This window comes from Corvus kubaryi, unplaced genomic scaffold, assembly GCF_017639235.1.
Source record: "Corvus kubaryi isolate FWS band 111438036 unplaced genomic scaffold, C.kubaryi_AGA036_p1.0 61890, whole genome shotgun sequence".
Lineage (NCBI taxonomy): Eukaryota > Metazoa > Chordata > Aves > Passeriformes > Corvidae > Corvus > Corvus kubaryi.
The window spans coordinates 18593-41506 of NW_024581421.1; the positions used below are offsets into that span (position 1 = coordinate 18593).

The 22914-nt window shown below is 55.9% G+C and overlaps 1 protein-coding gene across 3 annotated transcripts in view; it reads left to right on the forward strand.

Moving 5' to 3' along the window:
• Positions 1–4757: 4757 nt before the first annotated feature.
• The window catches only part of LOC121672401, a 28033-nt gene continuing 9876 nt past the window's right edge, over positions 4758–22914 (forward strand). The window contains exons 1-3 of one of the 3 annotated variants that reach the window (XM_042045042.1): positions 4758–4971; positions 9593–9684; positions 10985–11158. In XM_042045042.1, the coding sequence (XP_041900976.1) occupies positions 4910–4971; positions 9593–9684; positions 10985–11158 (328 nt within the window). In that variant the 5' untranslated portion in view covers positions 4758–4909. The remainder of the gene's footprint in view (positions 4972–9592; positions 9685–10984; positions 11159–22914) is intronic. The other 2 variants (XM_042045044.1, XM_042045043.1) reach the window with 2 other exon arrangements.

Sequence of the window (22914 nt, forward strand, 5' to 3'; positions counted from 1 at the left end):
GCCCAGGGCTGCTGGTGAGAGGTGGGAGAGGAGGCAGCTACTGCCTGGCTTTGAGAAACAGGGCCTGGCTCGAGCCTGCGTTTCTGTTTTTGCCTCTTCTTTTCTTTTTTAATGTAAAAATGAAGGTGGCCGCAGTGAAAACGAAAGGCTTGGTTCCTCTTTGAACGAGCAATTCCTCTCCCTTTCTAAAAGAAACCCCCAAACCTCCGCGTCTGCTGTCTGTGGTGCGGGAGGACGGAGATTATGTGCATCTGCAGCCACTTTAAATATGCTCCAAAGGCGCATTGTGTGCGCGTTGTCCCTGAAGAGGATAAACCTAAGGGAGCAATCTTAATCTCAGAAGTTCGCATCCACCGCCAAAGCACCGGCAGAAAACGCTCCGTGTGTGGCTGGAATCCCGAGTGCTCCTCGAGAGGAGCCCCAGCTCCGGCAGAGCAGCCAGCAAGAGGCATTTTTTCCTTTTGCATGTGTGGTGCGGATAAATCGAGTTTGTTTTGCAGCCCATTCTGCTTTAGATTTCCTGTGTCATAACTGAATGAATTTGTTGTTCATTGATACCTTAATATATAGGTTGTTGGGGAGGGATTTTTTTTTCCCCCTCCAAGGAGGAAAACAATGTCCCCTTCACTCGTGCCTGAATGGATCCATTTATTCTCCGCAACCTCCGGAAGTCATTTATTTTGCCCTGCGACAGCTGCAGGGTCTGTTTGTGCAGGAGGCTGGCAAGGCCCCGGCCCTTCCTCCTGCCCGTGCCCAGCGCCAGCGGGGCCGGGATGGGCTCCTGGCTTCGGGAAGGGCTCGGGACAAACCTGCTCTTGGCCTGTCAGAAATGTCTCCGCTCTGCTCTGCTCTGCTCTGCTCAGGGTGAGGCCACGGTGCAGCGCTGCTCTCCCCTCCCCAGGGATGATCCCGGGCATTTATTCCAGTCCCTCTCCGTGTACTGTGAGTCGCTGATGGGTCCTAATCAGCAGCGATTTAATTAATATACATGCCTTTGCAGAGGTTTCGCTTCACTGTAGCTTAGCAGTAACCAGGGGCCGTGTGCTGGGAACCTGGGATATCTTCCCTTTATTAAGGAAGGAAGGGAATTGCTCGCTGAGGAGACGTCGGTGTTGGTCCACTGTACCCTACGGCCCAGTTCAGTGAAGACAGAAACTTCTGTGCATTTCAACGGCCAAAGTAAACTTTAAAAAAAAATCTCACGCTTCCCCAAAAGCACTTCCAAACACCCTGAAGCCGTTTCCTGGGAGGAGCCCCACGCACGTGCAGGCTCGGCGGTGCCGGGCCCTGTGGGTCATCCCTGCAAACCTGGAAAGGGCTGTTTTGGAGCTGGTGCAGAAACCGGGAGGGAGGGACTCGCGCTGCCGTTGTGTGGGTTGCGGCCACGCGTCCTCTGCCCCCCTTGGGCCGGTTAAAGGCGTCCTTTGCTCGGGGGAGAAAGGTGAAAGGGCGCCGAAGGGGAGGAGGAAGGAGCCCCCCCGCAGCTCTGTGGGTCTGCACTCAGCGCGGTGCGTAACCTCCCCTGACCCGGAGCTGCTCCCCCGGGCTCCACGTGCTTGGCTGCCCCAGGTCCTGTGCTAAGCTTCGAGCTGCACCTGAGACTTGGTTCCTCCCCCGCTAAAGGAGCGCAGATCGTCCACGGGCCGGCCGAAATCTCCTCCCTCCCCGCTGCGCCTCGTCCCTCGGCGCCCGGGAGAAAGGCCAGCTCTCGAGAGTTGGGGTTGCGTTCCCAAATTCAGAGTCAGCTCACCTCCCGCTGTTGCCCCCACCTGTGCTCTGGTCCCTGCCCGTGGGGGACCGGAGCCAGGACGCTTTTCCCCGCGGCACAGCAGCCCCGCCGCGGCACATCCGGGGAGCGTCCGTCCCCCTCGGCCCCTCGGGACGGGGACACGGCCCGGCCGCGGGCGCTGGGTGCCCACGGGTGGGGAGGGAGGACGGAGCAGCTCGCCGGGCTGGGCTCGGGGCCGTTCCCTGTCGTGCCCAGGCTGGAGAGGCGGCAGCACCGACCGGCTGTGCTAACCAGAAATACCGCGCGGCTTAGCGGAACTTCTGCGTTAAAAGGTTTTGGGAATAAGGTATAAAATGAGCGGCTGGGGAGGCGGGGAGGGAGGGGAGCCCCGGCAGACCCCGGCTCCGAGCACGCAGCCACGCTGCCCCCAAACCTGGAGCCGGGAAATGGTTTTGATTTTTTTTCCCCTTTTTTTTTTTTTAAATTGTTATTTAAAATTCAAATGTCTGATGTTCTTAAATTGAACAAATGATATTTAAAAAAAATATATCAGGCTTCAACATCTGCAGATTATGATTTGCATTTTGAAATTGGCTGCTTGAATTGAACAAGGATGAATACTGTCACTCTTCTTTCATTCGCTCCGTTTATTTAATGAAATGCTAGAGGTCAACCCTTTGTCCTTAAATTAGTTACTATAAAAATCTTTTTGTACTTTTCTGCTTGTTATGATGTCTTCTAAGCAGAAGAAAAGGTTGCCGTTAATTATGTCTTTGTTGAATATGGATATCTATTCGGAGTTAGTTAAACAGTTTCAAACAAAATTAGCATCGAGCAACTCGAAGGCCAGCTTTAGGTTGGTTATCAGGAATTTTTTGCTAAGAGAATGCTCTCCTGCAAGTGTGCATTATCTAATATATTCAGCTTTCAGTTGCTAATTTTTTTTTCCAGATGAAGATGGGCTTAATTGAGGTTGTGCTTTTAAGTTTGTAGAGCTCTTCAGCATCTCATACAAAAGCATCTAGAGGCTTTTCATTTGTCTTGAGTATGTTTTAGATGTACAAATATTATTTACTTTAAACTCTAAATCAAAAGGCGCGCTGTAACTATTTTAAATAAAACGTTATTCTCCGCTGAAATATATATATATATATAAATTCAAAGGGGGGCTTTTTTTCATTATCACTTCATTTACGCGAAAGAGCCGCTATTAGCAAATTTTAGGATAATGTTGCAGGAGCGGTTTAGTGGCTGGTCTGGAACAGGCGTTCAGTCACGTAATCTCCCTGCCAGAGACAGAGGCTGCGAGTTACGGCTGGCACGGGGCTCGGGCTCCGCGAGTGGCTCGCAGCCGAGCGCTCCGCAGGTGACACCGCGCTCCCCGGCCGGGCAGCCACGGCGCGGTTCCTCGGGGGCAGCCACCGGGCCGGGGCCGTGCCGCTGCTGAGGGCTTTGGGCCGCTTCATCCTCCGCTCTCCGCCAGTCCCAGGGCAGCCCGGGGTGGCCGTCAGGGGGTGACAGGGCTGGGGGGGCTCCCGGGACGCCCACGGCCGAGGCTGCTCTCTGCCCGCACCGTGCCCCAGGGACCCGACAAAAAGCCTTTCCTTGGCCCCGGAAATGTTCCTTAACAAACCCTAACAGAGCAAAGCCCCTCGGCGGGTCACCCGCGCTGTGTCTGTGTCTGTGTGTGTGTGTGTGTGTGAGGCACCCAGGTTTCTCCTGTAACGGAGTGGGGAGCTGGGAACAGAGACAGGAGGAAAAGCTACAAGGAGGAAAAAAAAAAAGGAAAAAAAAAGAAAAAGAAAAAAGGAGATAATTTGGAAAAGCAATAGGAAAATATAAACGTGGTGGTAGCGGAGGATTAGTCCCAGTCATTGGAAATGCAAATGATCTCCGTGCTCGCTCCCAACATCTTTTTTCTAGGCTTGTGTTTCAGAAAGGATTTTTCTCTCGTTCTGTTTTTTCTCCCCTTTTCCTCCTCCTCCTCCTTCTCCTCAGAGCAGCAGCGCTGCTTTCCCAGCAGCATTAAATATTCCCCAAGCTGAGACGCTAACCTTGTAATGCTTTTAGGTATAACGTACAGATTTTTTTTCATTTTAAACGGTAGCTCGTAATGACATTGTGGAGTAGGGATCCCGAGTCAGCCTTATTATCGTGGCGTCTCCTTGAGCTGAACCTCTGAGAAATGTGAAGGGGAGACCTTTTGGAATGAACAAATCCTTTAGCTGCCTATAATTATTTATTAAAATAGGCGGCCGGGATAAAGGCCGGGGAGGGGGAGGGAGGAGCAGCATTCCTTTCGCTGGCCGTCCCTCCGTGCAGGCACACGTAGATGCACACCCGGGGAGCCAGCAGAGCCGCTGCCGTGGCCGGGCTGGCACTCCAGACATATAAAATACTGGCTGGGCAGCAGGAAGGACAAACCGTGCCCAGGTGGCACGTGTTTTTGTGGACCGAAGGGACAAGGCTGCGTCGGGGCACATCCCGCACCGCTGGGGAGAGGGTCTCACGGCAGCGCTGGGCAGGCTTGGGAGGAGTGCGGGGATGGACCTGTGCTTGTGGCGCATGGGGAGAAGGGAAGTAGGGATGGGAGCAGTGTTTTCCCACTCCGTGCGTGAGTGGTGAAAGCGGAACCATCCTGCTTCGTTAGCTGAGTAAAAGAAAGGCGAAAAAAAAAGGGAACAAAAAAACCCCAAAACCCAAAACCCCAACCAAAACCCAACCAAAACCCCAGCCCAAAACCCACATCAAGCAAACGAGGGACACACGAAGCACGCAACCCCTCCAAAGCACCGAGCCAACCTTGCTGGGATTTCATGGAATGCTCGCACCGGTGGCCGCAGACGCGTCCAGCTCCGGTGAGCGGCCGCAGCAGCCGGGAGCGTTGCGGTGCTGCCGCGAGCCCCTCTCTCCCTGCGCCGGCAGAAATTTTATAAACTTCGGCTACTTAAAAAAAAAAAAAAAAATCTTTGGGGTCAATTTTCCACTTGTGCCTGTAGCTCTTGAACAAGTACTTTTATGGTTCCTCCTAGCACACAGGATTTATCTGCAGCTCTGTGAAGGGCTTTTACATTTAATCCAGCGCTGAAGTAGTAATTTGTCGCCGGCGCTCCCTAGCAGGCTTTTCTTTTAACTTAGCCGGGATGCGGGCCCTTTGTGCAGGCTAATCTGCGCCGCACAATGCCGGGCACCTCGGCGCTGCACCTCAGATGTCCTCGCCGGCCGAGCGAGGGGACGTGGCGGTGAGTGCCTGGCGGTGGGAAGGGGCTGGGGGGCCGGGGCCGCACCCACCGGCGGCGCGGGGAGCCCCGGCACCGCCGCGCTCCCGTCCCGACCCGCTCGGGAGCTGAGCTCTCTTTCCCACGTGTGCGCACGGAGCCGTCGCCGCACGGAATTCAGAGGAGCTCCTGCGCCTTTTCTGCAAAGCCTCTATATTTTGGGGGGTTTTTTTGCCCCCCCCCCCCCCCGTCCCCCCCAGTCCACTTGGATAACCACGTTTTTATATCGAATTTAAAGTTCCTCTTGCTTTGGGGATAGAGTGTTCGGGTTTGGTTTTGTTGTGGTTTTTTTTTTCCTGGAGGAGGCAGTGCTTTACAGGCTGTCCTTACGTATTTTTGCGGGGAGGGAGGGGGAAAAAATCGTGGTAAAGGAAGAGAACCTTTTACCAAATCTTTATTTTAATTGAAGCATCACGGTTTTTAGAATAATTTTTAAAGCGAGAGCTTCACCCTTCTGCCTTGCAGATGCCCGTCTTCTTTATTAAAAGTAGTACTGTTCCGATCCCAAGTGATGGATGAATATTTTATTCCAGATACGAAAACGTCTCGGGGACGTGTTTGGGCACAGTAGCAGCGCGTGAAATAGTGCCCGACAAATATGAAATAGTCTCTCATAAATAAAGACACAGAAGCCACGGTATTAAAAATGGGAGCAGCTCTCCCTGCCTCCCTTCAATCACGACGTTTCTGAGCTAGACCGGTGTCACAGGAGGCTTTCTGGTGACGGCTCGGGCAAGAAACGCTGCTGTATTCCCATGAATTATGCCCCCCGTACTTCGTACTCTGTCCGGGGGTAACTGGGTCCCTTTCCTGCGTCGGGTAAACGCCGGCGTCCAGCAGCGGCACCTCCCGCTCCTCCGGCGGCGCTGCTAAAAAACTCCCACGCCGCTTTCGGGGGCCGTGTGCCCCAGGCGCGGGCAGGGACAGTGGCCCCTCTGCCCTGCCCGCCGCCCTGGCACGGGCACCCCCGAGTGACACGGCCCGAGGCAGCCGCAGATCTCCCCGCCAGCCGCAGGGAGAGGGGAGCCCGCAGGTAGGGCGGCACGTGGGGAGCTTTATGGGGATGATTTAGTGAATATGAGAACGTATTTTGTGCTCCATTGTTTAGACTCAAGAAGGCATAAAATCTTTAACATCTATTTATCATGTAGCTATTTTAATGTAAACATTTGTCTATTTGGATGAAGTGTTTTCATTATTAAGCTAATTTCCACATGTTTCAGATAGACTGATGAGTTCGAAGCAGAGCACTTGCTGATGAGAAACGAAATTCGGCCGCGGCTCAGCCTGCTGTCAGATACATCTTCATTAGTTTTTGTCATTCACTGATGGCAAATGCTCTATAAATGAGATGACGATCAGGTCCGCCTTGATAACTTGCCTTATCTCATTAGTTTTCACATCAAAGTTAATCAGCAATGTGAATTGTAATTGCTGGAAGAGACAATGCAATAGATCACTCGGCCCTTTTTTTTTTTTTTTTTTTTTTCCTGCGTGGCATCTTGAAACATCGGCAGGCTGGTGTGAGTAGATAGGCTCCGAAGGAAAATGATGTGGAAAGCATAATAAGCAAGCTGCTCGGAATTAATGAGCTTACCCAATAAGAAAAGAATGACCAATCAATGTGAGCTGGGCAAATATAATTTAGGAATAATTGCTTGATTGGTTGTCTATAGTAGGCTGATTTGACCACACACAAGGATTAAGAATTAAGATGTCAAGGCAAAAAAATAATTTGGCAACTGAGGGCATGTAATTTTTTGTTCCCCTCCCTTTATGACTGAAAGCGATTGCTGTTTGATATGTTATTCCCCGGGAATGAAAACATTAGACGGACGCGCGCCGGTGGGTGGGGTTTTTCCTCTCCTTTATGCTCCTTTTATCATACAAGGTCTTTCAAACCTCGCCGGGGATATTGCGGTACGGGACGTTAAAAATGAATAGAGGAGCGGGGGGGCGGGGCGGGGGGGGGGGAATAAATAAAACGACAGAAAAGCCCCCAAACGTCTTCTTCGTCTGTGGGCGCCGCACGGAGAGGAGAGGGGGGCTGCGCAGCCGGCGCCGTGCCCGGTGTTTGCGGAGCCCGGCCGCCCCTCGCTCCGGATCCAAATCCGGGGCGCGATTCCTGCGCTACGCACGCTTTCCGTGTAATTTTTCCCCACAGCCATTGGCCAATTAGTAAAGAACCCTTATATTCTTCTATCTAAACTGTGGGGAAGGTTCAGCCAGAAGGTAAATTTGCTTTGATCTACATTACACCTAATTGAGTCACCACCAATGTCTCTATCCCAACATCAAGAAATGTGAAAATGTTAGATTATTTCACTGGGGATTAAACCTAATTTTCGCGTGTTCTGCATTAACCTATTAGGCTGACTCATCTGCATTGCTAATGCGGCTCAGGCAGCTGTCACCGCTAAAGAAAAACATGATCATGCAATCCTTGAACGAATGATTCCAGCTCTGATTAGTGTTAGTGAAGTTAGCTGAGCCCCGGCGATAAGGCAGGAAAATTCCCAGGTTGCCAATAGCTTTGAAAATTATCAGACTCCGGGCAAAATGTAGCCGGCGGCGCGCGGGGCCTCCCTCCGAAGGCGGCATTATTTAAGGCCGTCTCTTTCCGGGCTGCTCGCGGGAACGTGGCCGCTGCGGCTCCTTCCGAGGGGCTGATGCCAGGGGGTACGGATTTAAATGCTAATGGGAGGCGGCCCGGGCGCGGACGGGCCGCCGCGGGTTTTTCCCTGCCTGGCTGCGCTCGGGCTTTAACCGCGATTTCCAGACGGGGAGCGGCGGCGATGCCGGAGCGGCTCCAGCCGGGAGAAGGGGCTCGGGGGCCAGCGCCAGCCACGGCCCCGGGCTGGGCTCCGCTCTTTGTTCGCGGGGCGCAGGCAGCGCCGGCAGCTCCAGCCAGTCCTCATTCTAGCCATCAGATTTAAATAGGGGGGGAAAGCGGGGGAGGGGGGAAAAAAAAGCAACAATGGCCCATCCCCTTGAGACGGGAAAAAATTTAGGAGTGAGTTATCCCCGAGCGGTAGAGCCGGGAGCCAATTTAATCCGATTAGCGCCCGCCGACAATGGATGCTCCTCGCCCATTGTGGACAGAAGCTTTCGCTTTATTTGTTTCCATTAGCCAAGCGTCCAAGATATCGGGAAAGTGGAATTTTGCCCCGACGGCCGACGAAGAAAACAAATTGAGAGAAATCGTCTAAAGTGTCAATGTTGATCTTTCGGCCCTGACTGTGTGCGCAGAGGACTCGCTGAGTGCCCAAAGTTCGCGGCTCCCCTTGCTGTGCGCTCCTGGCGCTTCCCCGTGGCAGGGGGTGGTGGCGGCATGGTGGGAGCGCAGGGCAGGAGCTGCCGGGGGGAACGCAGGGGTTTCGGGGCGGAAAAGACTCCGAGCTTTGGCCCACCGAACCACAGCGCGGACAGGGAACGCAGCAGGGCTCGGAACCGGTAGGCTCTGTCCGCTCCTGCAGCTCCCAGCCCCTTGGCGAACGCAGGCGTGGGCAGAGGCTCCTTGCGTGGGGAGAAGCTCCTTTTGGCCCACTCGCCGTGCCTCCTGCCGTGTCCCGGCTCACCGCCCGGTGCGGCCCCGCGACAGCTGTGGCATCGCTCGGCCTCGCCGCGGCTCCCCGCTCCCTGCGTGACCGCGGGGCCCTGCTGCCCGGGCTGCGTGTGGTGCTGCCGGGATTCCCTCCGGCTCAGGTCGGCTTCGTGCTGCCCCTCGAGGGCCCTCCGAGAGCACCGAGCTGCTCACGCTTCCCTCTGGGCCTGCTGGGTCCCGCCGCTGGCCGCGCCGGTGGCGTGGCCAAAGCGGGCGGCTTGCCATGACCAGCCCTGGCTTGCTGCAAGGCCTGCTGCGTTCTCCTCGCTCTCCGGGAGAAGCAGGATGCCCCTCGGTGCTGCCCTGCGCATCCGAACGCCGCAGGCGTCTGTCCCCAAGGGCTCTGGGAATGCCACACCGGAAATGTCCGAGCCCGCCGGGCAGCGAGGGGCAGGATGGAGGTGGACACCGAGGTCAGCCCAGGGTGACCTGTCCCCTCCAGATCAGCACCGCTGGCGTTCGAACACGACCTTCGGAGCCCCAGGGAGTCCAAGGGGAACGGGAGGAGAGGGGCGCATGGCAGCAGGGGAGCACTCCCTGCCCCAAGGGGCCTTCCTGGGGGGCCCCCACCATGGGCTAGCAAGCGCCGGCCGGGGCAGCTCGGGTGGTGCGAACCACAGGATGTGGGGTTTTACCCCCGAGCCCTTTGCTGCCTGGAAAAGCAGGGACCCGCTGAGAAGAGAGCTGTGCTCCCGGCGAAGGTGCCAAACTGCAGGTTGGGAGAGGCGCGTGCTAACATGCCGGGCTCCCAGAGTAGCTACAGACCGGGATCCTGTCCTGATCCGCATCCTCACAGGTCGGGGGGGAGCTTCCCTGAGCACCCATCCCTCTCCCCCCCGGGCGGTGCTGCCCCGTGAGCGACAGCCTTGTCTGGGAAAAAAGGGTCGGGGGGAATGGTTCCCCAGAGCTACGCCACGAAAGGTGCTTCTTATCCTAAAATGGGATTTTTTTTTTTCTTTTTTTCCCTCCCCTCCATTCCAGTGAGCGGCTGCAGGTGTCAACTGAGCAAAGTCAGGATCAGCTGCGGTTAGTCCAGAGTACACTCCGTCCACGTGCAGAATGTTCCGGAACAGGTATTATTTCACTTTAAATTCACGTCCCGTCTTATTCCAGAATGTTTTCCCCGTGTGGAGGAGCACTTGGCTGGCGTCTCTGCTTGCTGCCGTGCTAGTGATAAGATGGATTGGCTGATCTAATAGGTCTTTTCAATCTCTGATTTTGAAAGCTAAGATTGGGAAATTAATTTCAGAAAGGTCAAAACAGAGCAAGGCTATCCTGCTGCTGTGTGATGGATCCTATTTTTTTTTTTTAAATCTGCCTATTGAAGGGGAAGGTTAGTTATTCAGCATCCTGCAAAAGAAAGAAATAAATAAAGCGAGCCGAGGCACACAAAAGTGTATAGATCTGCTGACCCATTCGCAATCCGCAGCTAATGAGAGCGCCGGCGAGCGGGAGCGCTGAGACGCTGCCGAGCCGGGGGCACCGACCCCGCGGGCGGCGAGCGGGGTGTCCCCTCCACCCGCCCCGCGCGTGGCCACAGCCCCGCGGCCGCGGTGGCCTGAGCCTGGGAGGTCTGCTCCCACCCCGAGGAAATCCCAGGGGTGTTCACAAAAAATCCAGCCCGGGGCACCGGGGGGGACGGAGAGGGGCAGCGGCGTCACGCTCGGGTCGCGGGGAGGTTTGGGGGGTTGTGCCGTGGGTTTTTAGTGTGGAGGCAAACAGAAAGCTGCGAAGGAAAGGTGGGGGGGAAGGGGAAAACCAAGGCTTCACACAGGTGTTTCCCTGGTTTTCACTTGTTCTCTTCCAACAGTAAAATGGAAAGTAAATTGCTTCAGTGGTTTTAAAACCCGGGGAGCTTCCTCTCTCCCCTTCTCTTCTTACAGATGGGTATGTGAGGGTGGGTTTTGGGGAGCAGGGAGAAATCCTCCGGTTTCCGTAGCACCCATTACAGCCTGCCCTGTCCCAACAGCCTGGGAAGGTTGTGCCGTGCCTGGGAGCTGCCACCTGCGAGAGCCCTGGTGGCTGCTGTGCCTGGGATGGCCGTGCAGCCCCGCATCCCGGTGGGATCCCGGTGGGGTATCCCCCAGGGGCTGTGGCAGGGAGCGCTGGGGCGAGGGACAGGCCGAGGCAGCTGAGGAACTGAGCTGCAGCCAGTCCAGGCCTCGCTCAGGGCCCCTTTCCCTGATTTAAGGACAGGCTATCATCCTGTGAGCACTAACCTGGCTCTCCTCGGAGCAAACCCAGAGAATTCCACTCTGGAGATGGGATCCTGACTGGAATACCGAGCCACCGCAGCGGTAATTAAAAAGGCAGCATTAATCATCTCCGGTGTAATTCGCCCCCGAACCTGTATGAGCCAGTGTCACTTCACAGTTCCCTCCTTACAGACAAACGCGAGACCCACATGGACCCGGGGGTGTCCCAGCCGTCCCTGGAGCTCTCCACTTCCCGCCTCTCCTGTTGCTCTCTGCGGTCAGCTGAGCAACAAAACCGAAACAGGAACCGTGGGTGAAATAACTCTCTCCCAAGGAGGATTCTGCTCCCAAGGTCAGTAGTAAGTGGTAATCATTACTTACACAAACGACTCGATTTCTTTAACACACCAGGCCACACACCGGAGGTGAAGGATAACTGGGGCAATGGATTGCACGTCTCATTCTGAACACCAGACGCCAAGGAAAACGCTGGGGCGCGCAGACCCGTCTGGGTTATCCTTTGCCGGCAAAGAATCCCGAGGAGGTTTGACTGGACCCCAGGGCACCTCTGTAAACAGGACTGAGCTCCCCGCAGCAAGGGCTGGGGAAACTGCCAGGCATCACTTGGCCCGCCCTTTCCAAGGTTTCCCTCACCGCTCCTTCCAGAAGCACTGGGGCAACTCGCACGGGAAGAGGCTTCCATAGTCCCAAACACATCCCGCTTCCCAAAGCCGATACCGGAGTTAGGCGCGGATTCATCCTCTAGCTCCCAGTGGCTCGGGGGCTGCTCGGGGCCGCGCGTGGGGCCGGCCGTGCCCTCGGGGCGTGCACTCAGCAGGCTCTGGGAAGGCTTTGTAGGGACGCGTGTGTGGTCCCCACACGCACGGACAGGGCGCTGCAGAGCCCCCCGGCCCGGAGCGGCTCCCTGTCCCTGCAGCGGCGTTCCCTCCGAGAGCAGGGGCTGCGGTGGGAGGCAGGAGGCTTCTAACAGCGGTTTTGGCTCTTTACCGCTGCCTAGGCAGGGCTCGTTCCTCCCTGCCTGCGGAGACAGGGCCAGGGCTGCCACTGAGCAGGGTTCTCCCCGCATTTTTGGTCTTTCGGCCTATTTTAAAAGCCCTTCTGTGATAGAGAGGAGCTGGGCAGAGCTCTCGTACCGTGGGATTTCTTCCTGTAACTTTCAGAGGAGTTTTCCCCAAGTTCTCGTATTCCTCCCCTATGAAAGTGCGTCATTCCCTGCAAGAGAATCCGGTACTCAAGCTTAGGGTCAGAAAGGCGCTTGAGGCTTTACTGTCCTTTCTCTTTTTTTTGTGTGTGTTGTGGACTTTTTCAAATTCAGCCGCTGCTGAACCGTACAATTGGAGCGTTTTATTATCGTTAACGTAACACCTTCACATCGAGCGTGCGCTGGCACGGAGGAACACGGTAATTCCTGGCGAGGGAGCCACAAGGGCGTGGCTCTGTTGGCACGGCCCGGGGACGAGCAGCGTGTGGGCCACGAGCTCCCCAAAAGCCATCCTTGCTGCAGCATGTGCTGGCTTGTGGCTTGAGCTGCTCCATCGGGATCCCTCACCCTGGGAGGGTCCCAGCTTTCCTGGGAGCCCTGCCCTGGCTGCGGCCCCCACCCCAGCGCTGCTGTGCGGGCGGTGGGTCCTCAGCCTTCGGCAGATCCCGGGAACGCTGGGGGGAATAGCCATAAACCCCATTTAAATAGGGAGCTGGTGGGAGGGGAGAGGGGAACATTTATTACCATCTAATCCCGCTCAGCTTTTCTACACCATATGTCTGAGCGGCAGAACATGTGAAATGTGTACTAATTACTCTGCCTGTGTCATGTGTGTATATTTTATATGCAGTCCCTGACCTTTTTGTTAATAACTTCACATTATATTCATTGACCTGAAACAAATTGAATTCAGTGGCACTCACTCCAGAATTGAATTACATAGTCTTCTTAATTGGTCTCTTATTTAAATGTGGAAAAGTAACAGTTTACCACCTGTAATTATTTTTTTCCTTAAGAAATTCCTGTGGAGAGCGCCCGTGTGCGTGCCCGTGCACGCGTGCTGGGCTCGCGTCCGGGGGGCAAATTCTCATGGGGACCCCAAGCCCGGCCGGCACCGTGGGGCAGAAAGAGACCCCCCGAAAGTTCCGTCCCTTCGAAGCGAGACCACCCGTGAAAGCGCGTGGAGGCCCCGGCACAAGCTGCCCCGCTGGGGGAAAGGGCAGCCCCGGGCCAGCAGCTCCGCCCAGCCCCCAGGAGCCAGCATTCCCCGCTCTGCCGGCTCCCATCCCGGCGCCGAGCACGGCGAGCCGAGGTGGGAGCGCAGGTGCTGCTCTGGGAATGCCGACCCGCCGTGGGAGAGAGCCCGGCCGGCTGGAGTCTGCGCTCGGCTTTCATCCTTCCGAGGCTGAGTTAATTGCCGAAGCCGCGAGGAGGAGACTTACTCTTTACTTACTATATTTAACTTAAAAATGCAAATGTTATTAGTGTCCCGATCAGCGATAAGAGTGCCTTTGTGCCAGGCTTTAACCTCCATTAGGGGGGATTAGGAGAACGTATCCACATTGGCATTTTCCAAGTGTCACTGTGACAGCACTTGCTGCACAAATGCCTGGCTGTCACACTGAGGTTTATCACCAGGTTTTTTCCTGCGAATGCAGACTAATAAGCCCAGAAATTACAATTGCCTCCCTGCCGAATCTGTGATAGGCGGAAATAATGATATCAGTGCCCTGCTAATCTCCTGCCTCCGCGCTTGGCACCAGCCTATTGAGTCACCTGTCATACGCCGCTTTGATGAGGCGAATTCAATCTCTCAGCTATAATGACAATGGAGCCATTTTAATGTTTGGAAATGATTATGTGAAGGTTTCTCTTTGCTCTGTCTTGGCAAGCAAACCGGGTCAGCGTTCCGGCTGTGTCTCCCGCCGCCGCTAACGACTTGGAAGGAGCCGGCCTGTATTAAGTGAATATGCCAAGTTATGAGAAAGGAGATGCTGAAGGCAGCTGGAGGGGGGAGGAGACTCCCTTTTTATTTCCTTTCTCACAGCGAGCGTGAGCCCGAGAAGACGCTTCACACGCACACACGAGCGTCTCCCACGCGTCCGCGGCGCCTGGCGGGCCGCGAGAGCTCCGCGCGCGGGCAGCCGCAGGCTCCTCGCCCCAAAACCCACCCGGGAATCGCTGGCTGGCTTTGCACAGCAGGCTGCAGGGAGCCGGCTCAGCCAGCAGACCGAGCTCCCAGACCTGCTGCAGGCCCTGCAGCCTGCTGGTGTGTTGGGAAGGGGGCTGCTGGGGAGCTGCAGCCGGGCCTGGCTGGGCAGCCACGGAGAGGGTCTCCCACACAGGATCCCTGCCTGGCTGCCCCCATCAGTTCAGTTTGTGGTAGAGGCTCCGAATTTCTCCTTCTCTCGGGTGTCTCTGGGTGTGAGACCGGGTCACAGCCCGCCTTTGAACAGCAGCTGAAACACTTGGTTTGTTTATCTGAATATGAAAGGAAAATAACTGCGTTTCCTCAAGCTGCCAGAGCTCCCAAATTCACGGAGGAAGGCACCTCCAGCTGGACGAGGGCTTAAGTCACCTTGGAGGAGCTCAGGGTCTGTCAGAGCCTGCTGCTGGAATTTCACAGGTTGGGTACAACCTGGGGACTCTCCACGCTGCCCAGACTTCCAGCGGGATGGGCTCTCCCTGGTGTGTCTCTCTGCCAGGATCCTGTGACGGGATGCGGGTGACGTGGCCACGGCCAAGTCCTGCAGAGAGGCTGGCACGTCCTGGCGGGAAGCGATGCTTCCCACACGGTTCTGCCGCCACCGCCCCGAGGCGCCTCTGGCACTGAGGTGTGGCAGCCCCAGGCTGGGCGGGTGATCTCTGCCACCTTCCCTCCGGCCTCCCCTGCCAGGGCACAAGTTTTCATGGATACGACATTGGTTTTCCGGGGTCTTGACCAAGTCTTGGCCAGGGGAGGGATAAAGCAGCAGAATTTCAGATGTCAAGCTTTTATTAAGGCCAGTGCTTGAGGCCGGCCCTGGATGGGTGCGCTGGGCCGCTCTTCAGCGGGTGAAAGGCAATCGTTGGGCTGGAGAGAGAGGACAGAGCGGAACCCCATTGACCCACGCCGTGCCGGGAGCAGCGCCGAGCCCCTTTCGCCGAGGGCCCTTGCGAAGAAATCTTTTTTATTAGAGCTGAGTGCTGAAATTATTTCAAGGAAGTGATTATCTGCCTAATAACCGTGCCCGCGCGAGCGACTGCCAGGGATAGAATTACGGCAGCGGATTTGGAGAGGGGCTGAGCAGGCGTCGAGCCAGCGGCGGCACGGGCGCACGGGGCCGTCGCCTCGTGCGCGTTTGTAGGGATGCTCCCGGCGGGAGCTTGGCTCTGGTCGCTGTGGCGGGAACGGGATGGGCGGTGGGCTCGATGCCGGGACGCCCTTCGGTTTTGGGTGCATCCTCGCCATCCTGGAAGAGCGTGGCTTGGGCTTGGGCGTCACCCCGCTCCCCTGCCAGCCTCGTGCCTGCGTGGCGGGGGAGCAGGGTGCCACCAGCGCCGCGCAGCCCCACGTCCGTCTCCCCTAATTAAGGCAGCCAATCTAATTAGGGCGGCGCCCCGCGCGGCCGCCCCGCGGGGGCGCATCAAAGCCGGCGTGGGGCGCGCGCGCGGGCAGCGCAATTACCCAAGTTAAGAAAACATCCCTGTAATTAGCCAGGCAACTCCGAGCACAAGGAATGGAAATTAGTCACAGCGCAATAAATTAGTCGGTGCATATATTACGTGCCGGGAGCACCCCGGGGGCCTCCTGTTTGCAAGGCTTTGGTTTGCAGCCCCATGCCTCTCAATAAAGCATTCATCCCTAGGTGATTATGTGCCGGCAAAAGGAGTTTTTAACTGAATTACAAATTTTCTTTTCTAATTCTTTTGTAGGCAGAATTGGGATCCCTCACTTTTCTCTCTCTCGCGCTTTTTTTTTTTTTTTTTTGAAGGTCCAGGGAGCAAAGCCACTTCCCTCTCCCCCTTCAGCTAATAATTAATTTTCAGCTTTTCAGGGTGCTTCAAGACCCTGCATTGTTTGCTTTAATTAGGAGCGGTAGTTAAGGAACTATTTCAGAATCCCTCCCCAGTTTTGAACTATTTTAGCTGTCGTTTCTTTCCTGGGGGAAGAAAAGGGGAGGGCAAAGCAGGAAATTGGACTGTAGCAGCACATAACATTTGCATCAAAATAATACAGCTGGCAACAGAAAATCACAATCACATCACTCAGAAGGAAGGAACAGAATACAAATTAAAGGAATAATGTAAATTTTTTGCCATTAAGCTTCAATGACCATTTGAAATGGTGCAAGGCACAAAGGTTTTGATGAGCATCATCCAGTTTGATTATTCATACTTGTGCTTCTGCTTGAATTAAAGTAGGAGTGCTAGAGCCTGTTAGAGCAAAATGTTTGAATTGGTAGTGAACTCTCACCTTTACTTGCATCCATTTACTTTTCAAATGAATACCAGATAAGTTAGTGCATTTTATAATCGGCCTGTTTTCCAGTGAGTGCTGTCATTACATACCAATTTCTTTTAGAAGTGCTTCCTAAGAAACATTAAATACTTACAAATAAGGATGTGTCCATCACTGGCAGCAGCCCTCTCCGAGCGGGGCGCCGCGGCAGGTTGTGCGTCCTCCCTCCCAGGGCCCTGTGTGGCTTCTCCGGCCCTGTGTGGGGCTGCCGGTGGCGTCTGACCCGGGTCGGGGGCTGCCTGTGGGCTCCGGGCAGGGGTCCAGCCCTGCTGCCCACACCCTGCCCGGCCAGGATGGCCTGGCCTGGCTGCTGACAGGGGTCCTGGGATGCTCTGCTCTGCTCTGCTCTGCTTGTGTCACCCCTGTGACAAACAGGGCAAGGGCCCCAGCCCACGATCCAGAAGCTCCCGGTTTCACAGGGAAGCGCTGCCCCGGGCTCAGGGAAGGCAAAGGCTGAGCCAGGCGCTCCTACTGATGGAGGCGTTGGTGTGCGGGTGCTGCAGAGCCCCGTGCAGGAACATTCCTGCCAGGCTCTCCAGCAGCAGCTATGGGAGGAAAGAGCACGGCCAGGAGCTCTCCCTCCACTCCCAGCCTGCAGCTTTCCCCCCTGAGCAATTGCTGCTTTATCCTGGTTCCAGCACTCGCAGACGTGGGGCACGGATCGCTTGCAGAGCGGACAAACGAGAGGAGAGACCAGTACTGAATGTGGGTTTTCAGGTGAAAATTCACATTCATCCATGTCAATAACTATGGATGCAGGGGAAAAGCAAGGAGCAGTAGGGCCAGGTAGCAGGAGCCAGCCTGGAGAAGCTCCCCTGGGGCCTGGTCTGACCAGTGTGAGGGGCTGGCAGGTTTGCCGGGTGCCCCCAGAGCAAAACCAGCCAGATGTCTGTCTGTGGGCTTAATGGCCTCAAAAGTTGCAGCAGGAGAGATTTAGATTGGCTATTAGGAAAGGTTCCTGCCCCAGAAGGGCTGCTGGGCCCTGGAACAGGCTGGCCTGGGCAGTGGGGGAGTCACCATTCCTGGAGGGGTTTAGCAGGGCCTGTGCGGATGTGACACCTGGGGATGTGGCTTAGCGGTGGCCTTGGCGGTGCTGGGGGAACAGCTGGACTCGATCTTGGAGGGCTTTTCCAACCTAAATGATCCCATGGGCTCCTGGAAAAGCCAAAAGGCAGACTCAAAACCAGCGCAGAGAATCCCAGAAAGATTTGGGTTGGAAGGACCTTAAAAGCAGGGACTCCTCCCACTCGCCCAGGCTGCTCCAAGCCCCATCCCAACCCTGGCCTTGGACCCCATTCCGGGGATGGGGCAGCCACGGCTTCTCTGGGCAACCCTGATTTGCTCAGTAATAATTAGGTTACTGCTGGCGCTGCCGCTCAGAGACATCCTCCGGCTCCATGCGCTCGGAGATGTCAGCAGAGCTCCTGTGGGCTGGCAAACACCCGCTGCTGGCCCAGCGGGAGCTGCGGGATGTCTCACCCTGCCCCGCTCCGGGGCTCTATAAAATGCCTTTTATTGAGATGAGGGAGGGGGAAATCAATGCGAGCACACATCAAACCCGAACAAACCTCCGGTTCAGCAATCCCCGAGCAATCCCTCAGGAGCCAATGAAGGCCGGGTTATTTAAATGAGAAAGGCCGGGGATGAATGCCTGCCTTTGTCCGGGCGCTTCCCCAAGGTGATCTGGGTTAAACCCGTGCTCTCAGGGTTAATTATCAGCCGCTTTTCTTTTAAAAATGTTTTTTTCCTTATTGACACAGGGGGGCTGATTTATGTAATATCCATCATAATTCCCAGATTTCTGTAGATTACAAGGTTACCCCCACGCACCGCTCTGCCGGCGGAGGGGCTTCGCGCTGGCCTCCCGCCCCGCTCCGGCCACCGCCGCCCGCCCTCCCGCTCCCTGGCCCCTCTTCATGAGGGATGTTTAAGACGCGGGGCTCCGGGGTGCAATTAAAACCAAATAAAACAAAAAGGCGGCGCGGAAAAGCGCAGCCCTGCGCTTTCCTTCCGCCTTCTCCCCCGCCTGGTGTCCGTGCTGCCGCTCCAGCCCGCCAGGGATGGCTTCGGGGGACCACCAGCCCCGGCCCAGCGGAAGCCCAATCCCGTTCTCGCCCCCAGCTGGGGGGAATGGCCCATGGGGTCACCTGTGGGGTCACAGCCCTGCACATGAGCCTGGGGCTGCTGTGGGGTCTCTCCTGTCCCCGTCAGTAGTTTGACAAACCAGCTGAGATCCCGACTGGGATCCAGCTCTCCAGAGCAGGTGTCCCGAGCCTGAACACCCCGGTCCTGGGGAAAGGGAGCGATGCCCGACCCCGCCAGTCCCGGAGGTTTGAGACGCCCCAGTAGTGCTGAGGTGGTTTCCCAGTGCCCGGGCACCGGGAACAGGAGCAGGGCTGGGCTGGCAGGCGAGGGGAGCTCCTGGCACACGCGGCACCACGGAGACTTCGGGAAGGAGCGTTTCCTCGGGCCTGGCTGCTCCACGTTACTCGTCTCGCCATACTTATTTTTCCCCCCCCATCCTCAGGTTTTCTGCCACTGCCCTCCCTGCCCAGTGCTTCAAAGCCACGCTGCCTTTCCAGGCCCTTTTCCATGTCCTTGTTTTCCAGCCTGCATGTGGGCAACCACAGATTTCTGACAAGGCCGAGCGCGTCCCTGCCGCAAACGGCGGCTTTCAGGGATCATTCCACTCGACTGGCTGAGAAGAAAACTGCTCTGGTAGAAACTATGTCATAATAGTTGGGAACTGGATAACAGCACCCCGCTGCCAGGCCTGGTCTATTCTCCTGCGCCAGCATGGGGAATTGGTCTCCACCAATGCAGAAAATGGAGCTGGCTTTTTGGGAAGGTTTAAAATCCAGAGGCTCTGGAGTCACCAGGTGATTGTTTCAGTAATATTTCTGTGTCCAAGCCAGCACTTTCATTCCAGGCAGTGCTGGTCTGCAAAGCAAACGTCCCACAGGATCCAGCCAGAGCTCCCCACTAAGGTTTGACTTCGGCCTTCAGCTCCCCACGGCAGCACGGCTGCAGGTGGGGGGGAGGGTGCCGCTGCCTCTCAGGAGTGACCGAGTGGTGAAGCCTAAGAGCAGCAGCCTGAGCGATGATGAGAGGAGTGACCCATGCTCTGGATCTGCTCAGAAATCGAGATCTGCCTAGGTTTGCCTTGGAAAGGCAGGAATGAGGGGGCCGCCAGAGAGTGAGGGCTGGGCGTCGCCGGTGAGGGCCTGGCACAGGGTGGCAGAGCGGGGCCGGAATAAACCCACGTGCCCGTGTCTGGCTGGCACATGTGGCACTCCAGCCCAGCTGGCACCCCGGGAAGAGTGTCTGGGCAATCTGAGGAGTTGGTTTAACCCCGGGTCTCCGGTTTGGTCCTCCAGGGGAGGAGGTGCGGTCATCGCACAACGCCCGCCCGCAGAGCTCGCAGCGGGTCCCTCCCGGTGGCTCCTGGCAGCATCCCAGCTGGAGGCCACTGGAGAAGTGAGGTTCTTCCATGATCCCACGCCAGCTCTCCTGGATGCTGCAGCCATCCCCGCACAGTTTGCCACCTCTCCCTTTTCCTGGCGCGCTTTGCGCAGCTGGAGTTGGCTCGTGCAATACATGGACGAGGTTCAAAAAACATGACTCCTCTGAACTTTTTAACCTTACACGAAAGGGAGGAATTCTAAGAGCAATGGGTAAAATTCAATTAACTGAGATGACAGAAAATAATCTACTGAGCGCGTACATCAGGCAATTGGAGGCTTTCATACCTTTCAGAAAGGAAATAACCTATTTCTTCCCTTGTTATCTAATGACACAGGAGTTTATTTCTCTGGAAGCAGTTACAAATCTACCTAATGGGGCCTAAATGCTGTTGCCAGGCAATTAGGGGGTTCATTGTGTGCCTAATTCTTTCATTTCCGCGGCGGTGCGAGGGTGGTGGTGGTGGCGGGCGCGCCGTCCCTGGGCCACGCTTGCACGTGGGCACGGGGTGTGCCCCCTGAGCCTTCCCGGCGTGGAGCACACCTCTGGCTCTGGGCGAGCCTGTGTGTGCTCCATGGCTCTGCCCGGGGCACTCCTGGCTTTGTCACGCTGACTTACTCGGTGTCTGATCCCTGAGTTATCCCACTCCTCTGAGCTGACTGCCTCTAAATGCTCCTGGCGCGAACCCTCCGTGCAGCTCGGGCGGCCTTTGGTTATGAATGAGCGCGGAGACACACGCAGGGGTATTATTTATCTAAAATATATAAGCAGGAGGAGTCTCCATAAATCACAGGCTGCTATTATGCTGGGTTCATGACAGCCATATCTTTGTTTTTCTTTTGCCACGGAAACCCGGAATACATTAAACACGCCAGGCCTTGGAAAGGGACCTTTCAAACCTGTACAGTCGCTCTATTTATCCCATTCCTTTAGCATCCAATATCTGACGTCTCTTCTACAAAATCAATCTTAAAATTAGGATTTAAGCCAGAATTTATGGCAGGAAGCTCCTGTATCTGCCTGTAGGAGTATTGTTGTTTACAACCTGAGGAACGGGGTGGTTAATCCTGGAGGAAGAGCCTTTGGAAAGCTGCTTTACATTGGGCTCTGCTCACATCAGGCCTGCTGGGGAGCACTGGCAGGCATGTAGGCAAGGCTGTGCCTGGACCAGGATGCTGCAGGAGGCCCAGGATGCTGTGGGCGCGTCGCTGCCCTGCGGTGGCACCTCACAAGATGGTTCCAGAAGGCCCCTGCTTGGGCTGCGCTAATCAAGGGCTGTGCCCAACAGTTTACTGCAGCATTTAATTAAACAAATTTACCTTTCGAGGGAAAATCCACGGCAAGCAATTTGGGTTCTGGTGTATCAGAGCCTTTTTTGAGGTTACTAGTGCTTTTAACCACTGTCTAAAGTGCAGGCGGTGTTAATTAGCATATTTAGGATTAAGTAGATTTAGCATGCAGTAATCATTCCCTAATTCAGTAAGAACTATCTCTGGTGAATAGTGGACATTAATGACAGTTGCAAGAGCTTAGATATTACATAATCACTAATTACATTCTGCACAATTAGCGGAGACTCCTCAGCGTGAATGGCTAATGGCTGATTTGTGTCAGCAGCCTGTTCTGGCTGTACAGAAATATAAACAGTCTGCATAATGTTCTGAGGGAATTAGCATAGGGAAGGAGGTTATCCGCAGAGGTGGGAGGCCGGGGGAGCACTGATGGATGGGGTGAGCCTGGAGCCAGCGTCGTGCCTGGACACACGCCTGCCCTTCCTCAGGAATGACCTGAAAATGCCGCCACGCGCTTCGAGGCTCTCAGCTCTTGTGGGCAGAGGGCAGATCTGGCACCCAGGCGCCTCTGAGGGAGTCTGGGGTGTTCCGCTGAGTTCTGAGCGAAGGGGTGCAGAGCCGGCCCCCGCAGCCGAACCCCGAGTCCTTGGAGGCCTCGTGCTCCGAGCTGGGGAGGGAGCAGCTGGGAGTGACACATGGCCAGCCAGGGCAGGAGCGGGGAGCAGCGACCTGGAAGTGCTGCTTGGTTTGTTTGGGGGATTTTTTCCATCACTCTGTCTCCGGAAAATACAAATGTGGCGGTGCCTTGCCCTGCCGCATTCAGCATTTCCTCACCATTAACCATTTCCCAAAAGGATGAAGAGGCTGAATTTTGCTGCGCGCCCATCACGTGCGCCGAAACTGCCCCTCAGGGAGAGGGCCTTCCCTGGGCAAACCTTTCAGGGATTTGGCGGCGGTGAGGTGGCAGGCAGGGGAACCAACCCGTGCTCCATTGATTCTTAGTGGTGTTTGGATCAGGTCCACGGGTTCTTACGAGCAAATTCAGGCTCCCACGTTTGTTGTGTGATTAAAATGAAGGAAAGCAGTATTAAGCGGAGGGAATTGTTTTGGACAAATCCCAAGCTGGAGACGGGCACTGGGGCCCTATACCTTGAGGTACTGGGTGTTTTAAATTAAGATTGCATGCGGTTTTAAAAGGCATTGTCAGAGCAAAAGCAATTTAACAAAAGGCAATGTATCTGACGGCGACTCTCCTGTCTGCCAAGTGCTCTTCTCCGCGAGCGCATTGTAGGGACGCAGATTACATCTCCTGAATATTTTTGTCTGTCGCTCGGTTCATTTTCATAATAATAACTCGCATCCGTCTCCATCCTTTCATGTTGAAGGGTTGCAAACTATTACACAAACACACCACCCGCTCCTGATGCAGCCGCCTCCCTCCAGGGGACAGCCCGGCGGCTTTCTGCAGCGGGGAGCGGGCCGTGGCCGCCCGGGGGGATGCTGACCCCAGCGGCCTCTGCTCGGGGTGGGGACAAGGCGTTCTGGGGAGCCCCTGCCTGCAGCACACCCCACCTTGTGCCTCCAGCACGGACCTACGGGTGCGTGGCTGCTGGGGAAGCACGGCGTGGGCGAGTCCCTGTCCCGCCTGTGCCTGGGGGGGCCCGCAGAGGGGACACGCGGTGCCCAGAGAAGCCGTGGCCGCCCCGTCCCTGGGAGCGTTCCAGGCCGGGTTGGAAGGGGCCTGAAGCAAGCTGGGATAGCGGGAGGTGTCCCTGCCCATGGCAGGGGGTGGAACGAGACAGACTTTAGGGTCCTTCCAAGCCAGACCGGTCTGGGATTCCGTGTGTGAA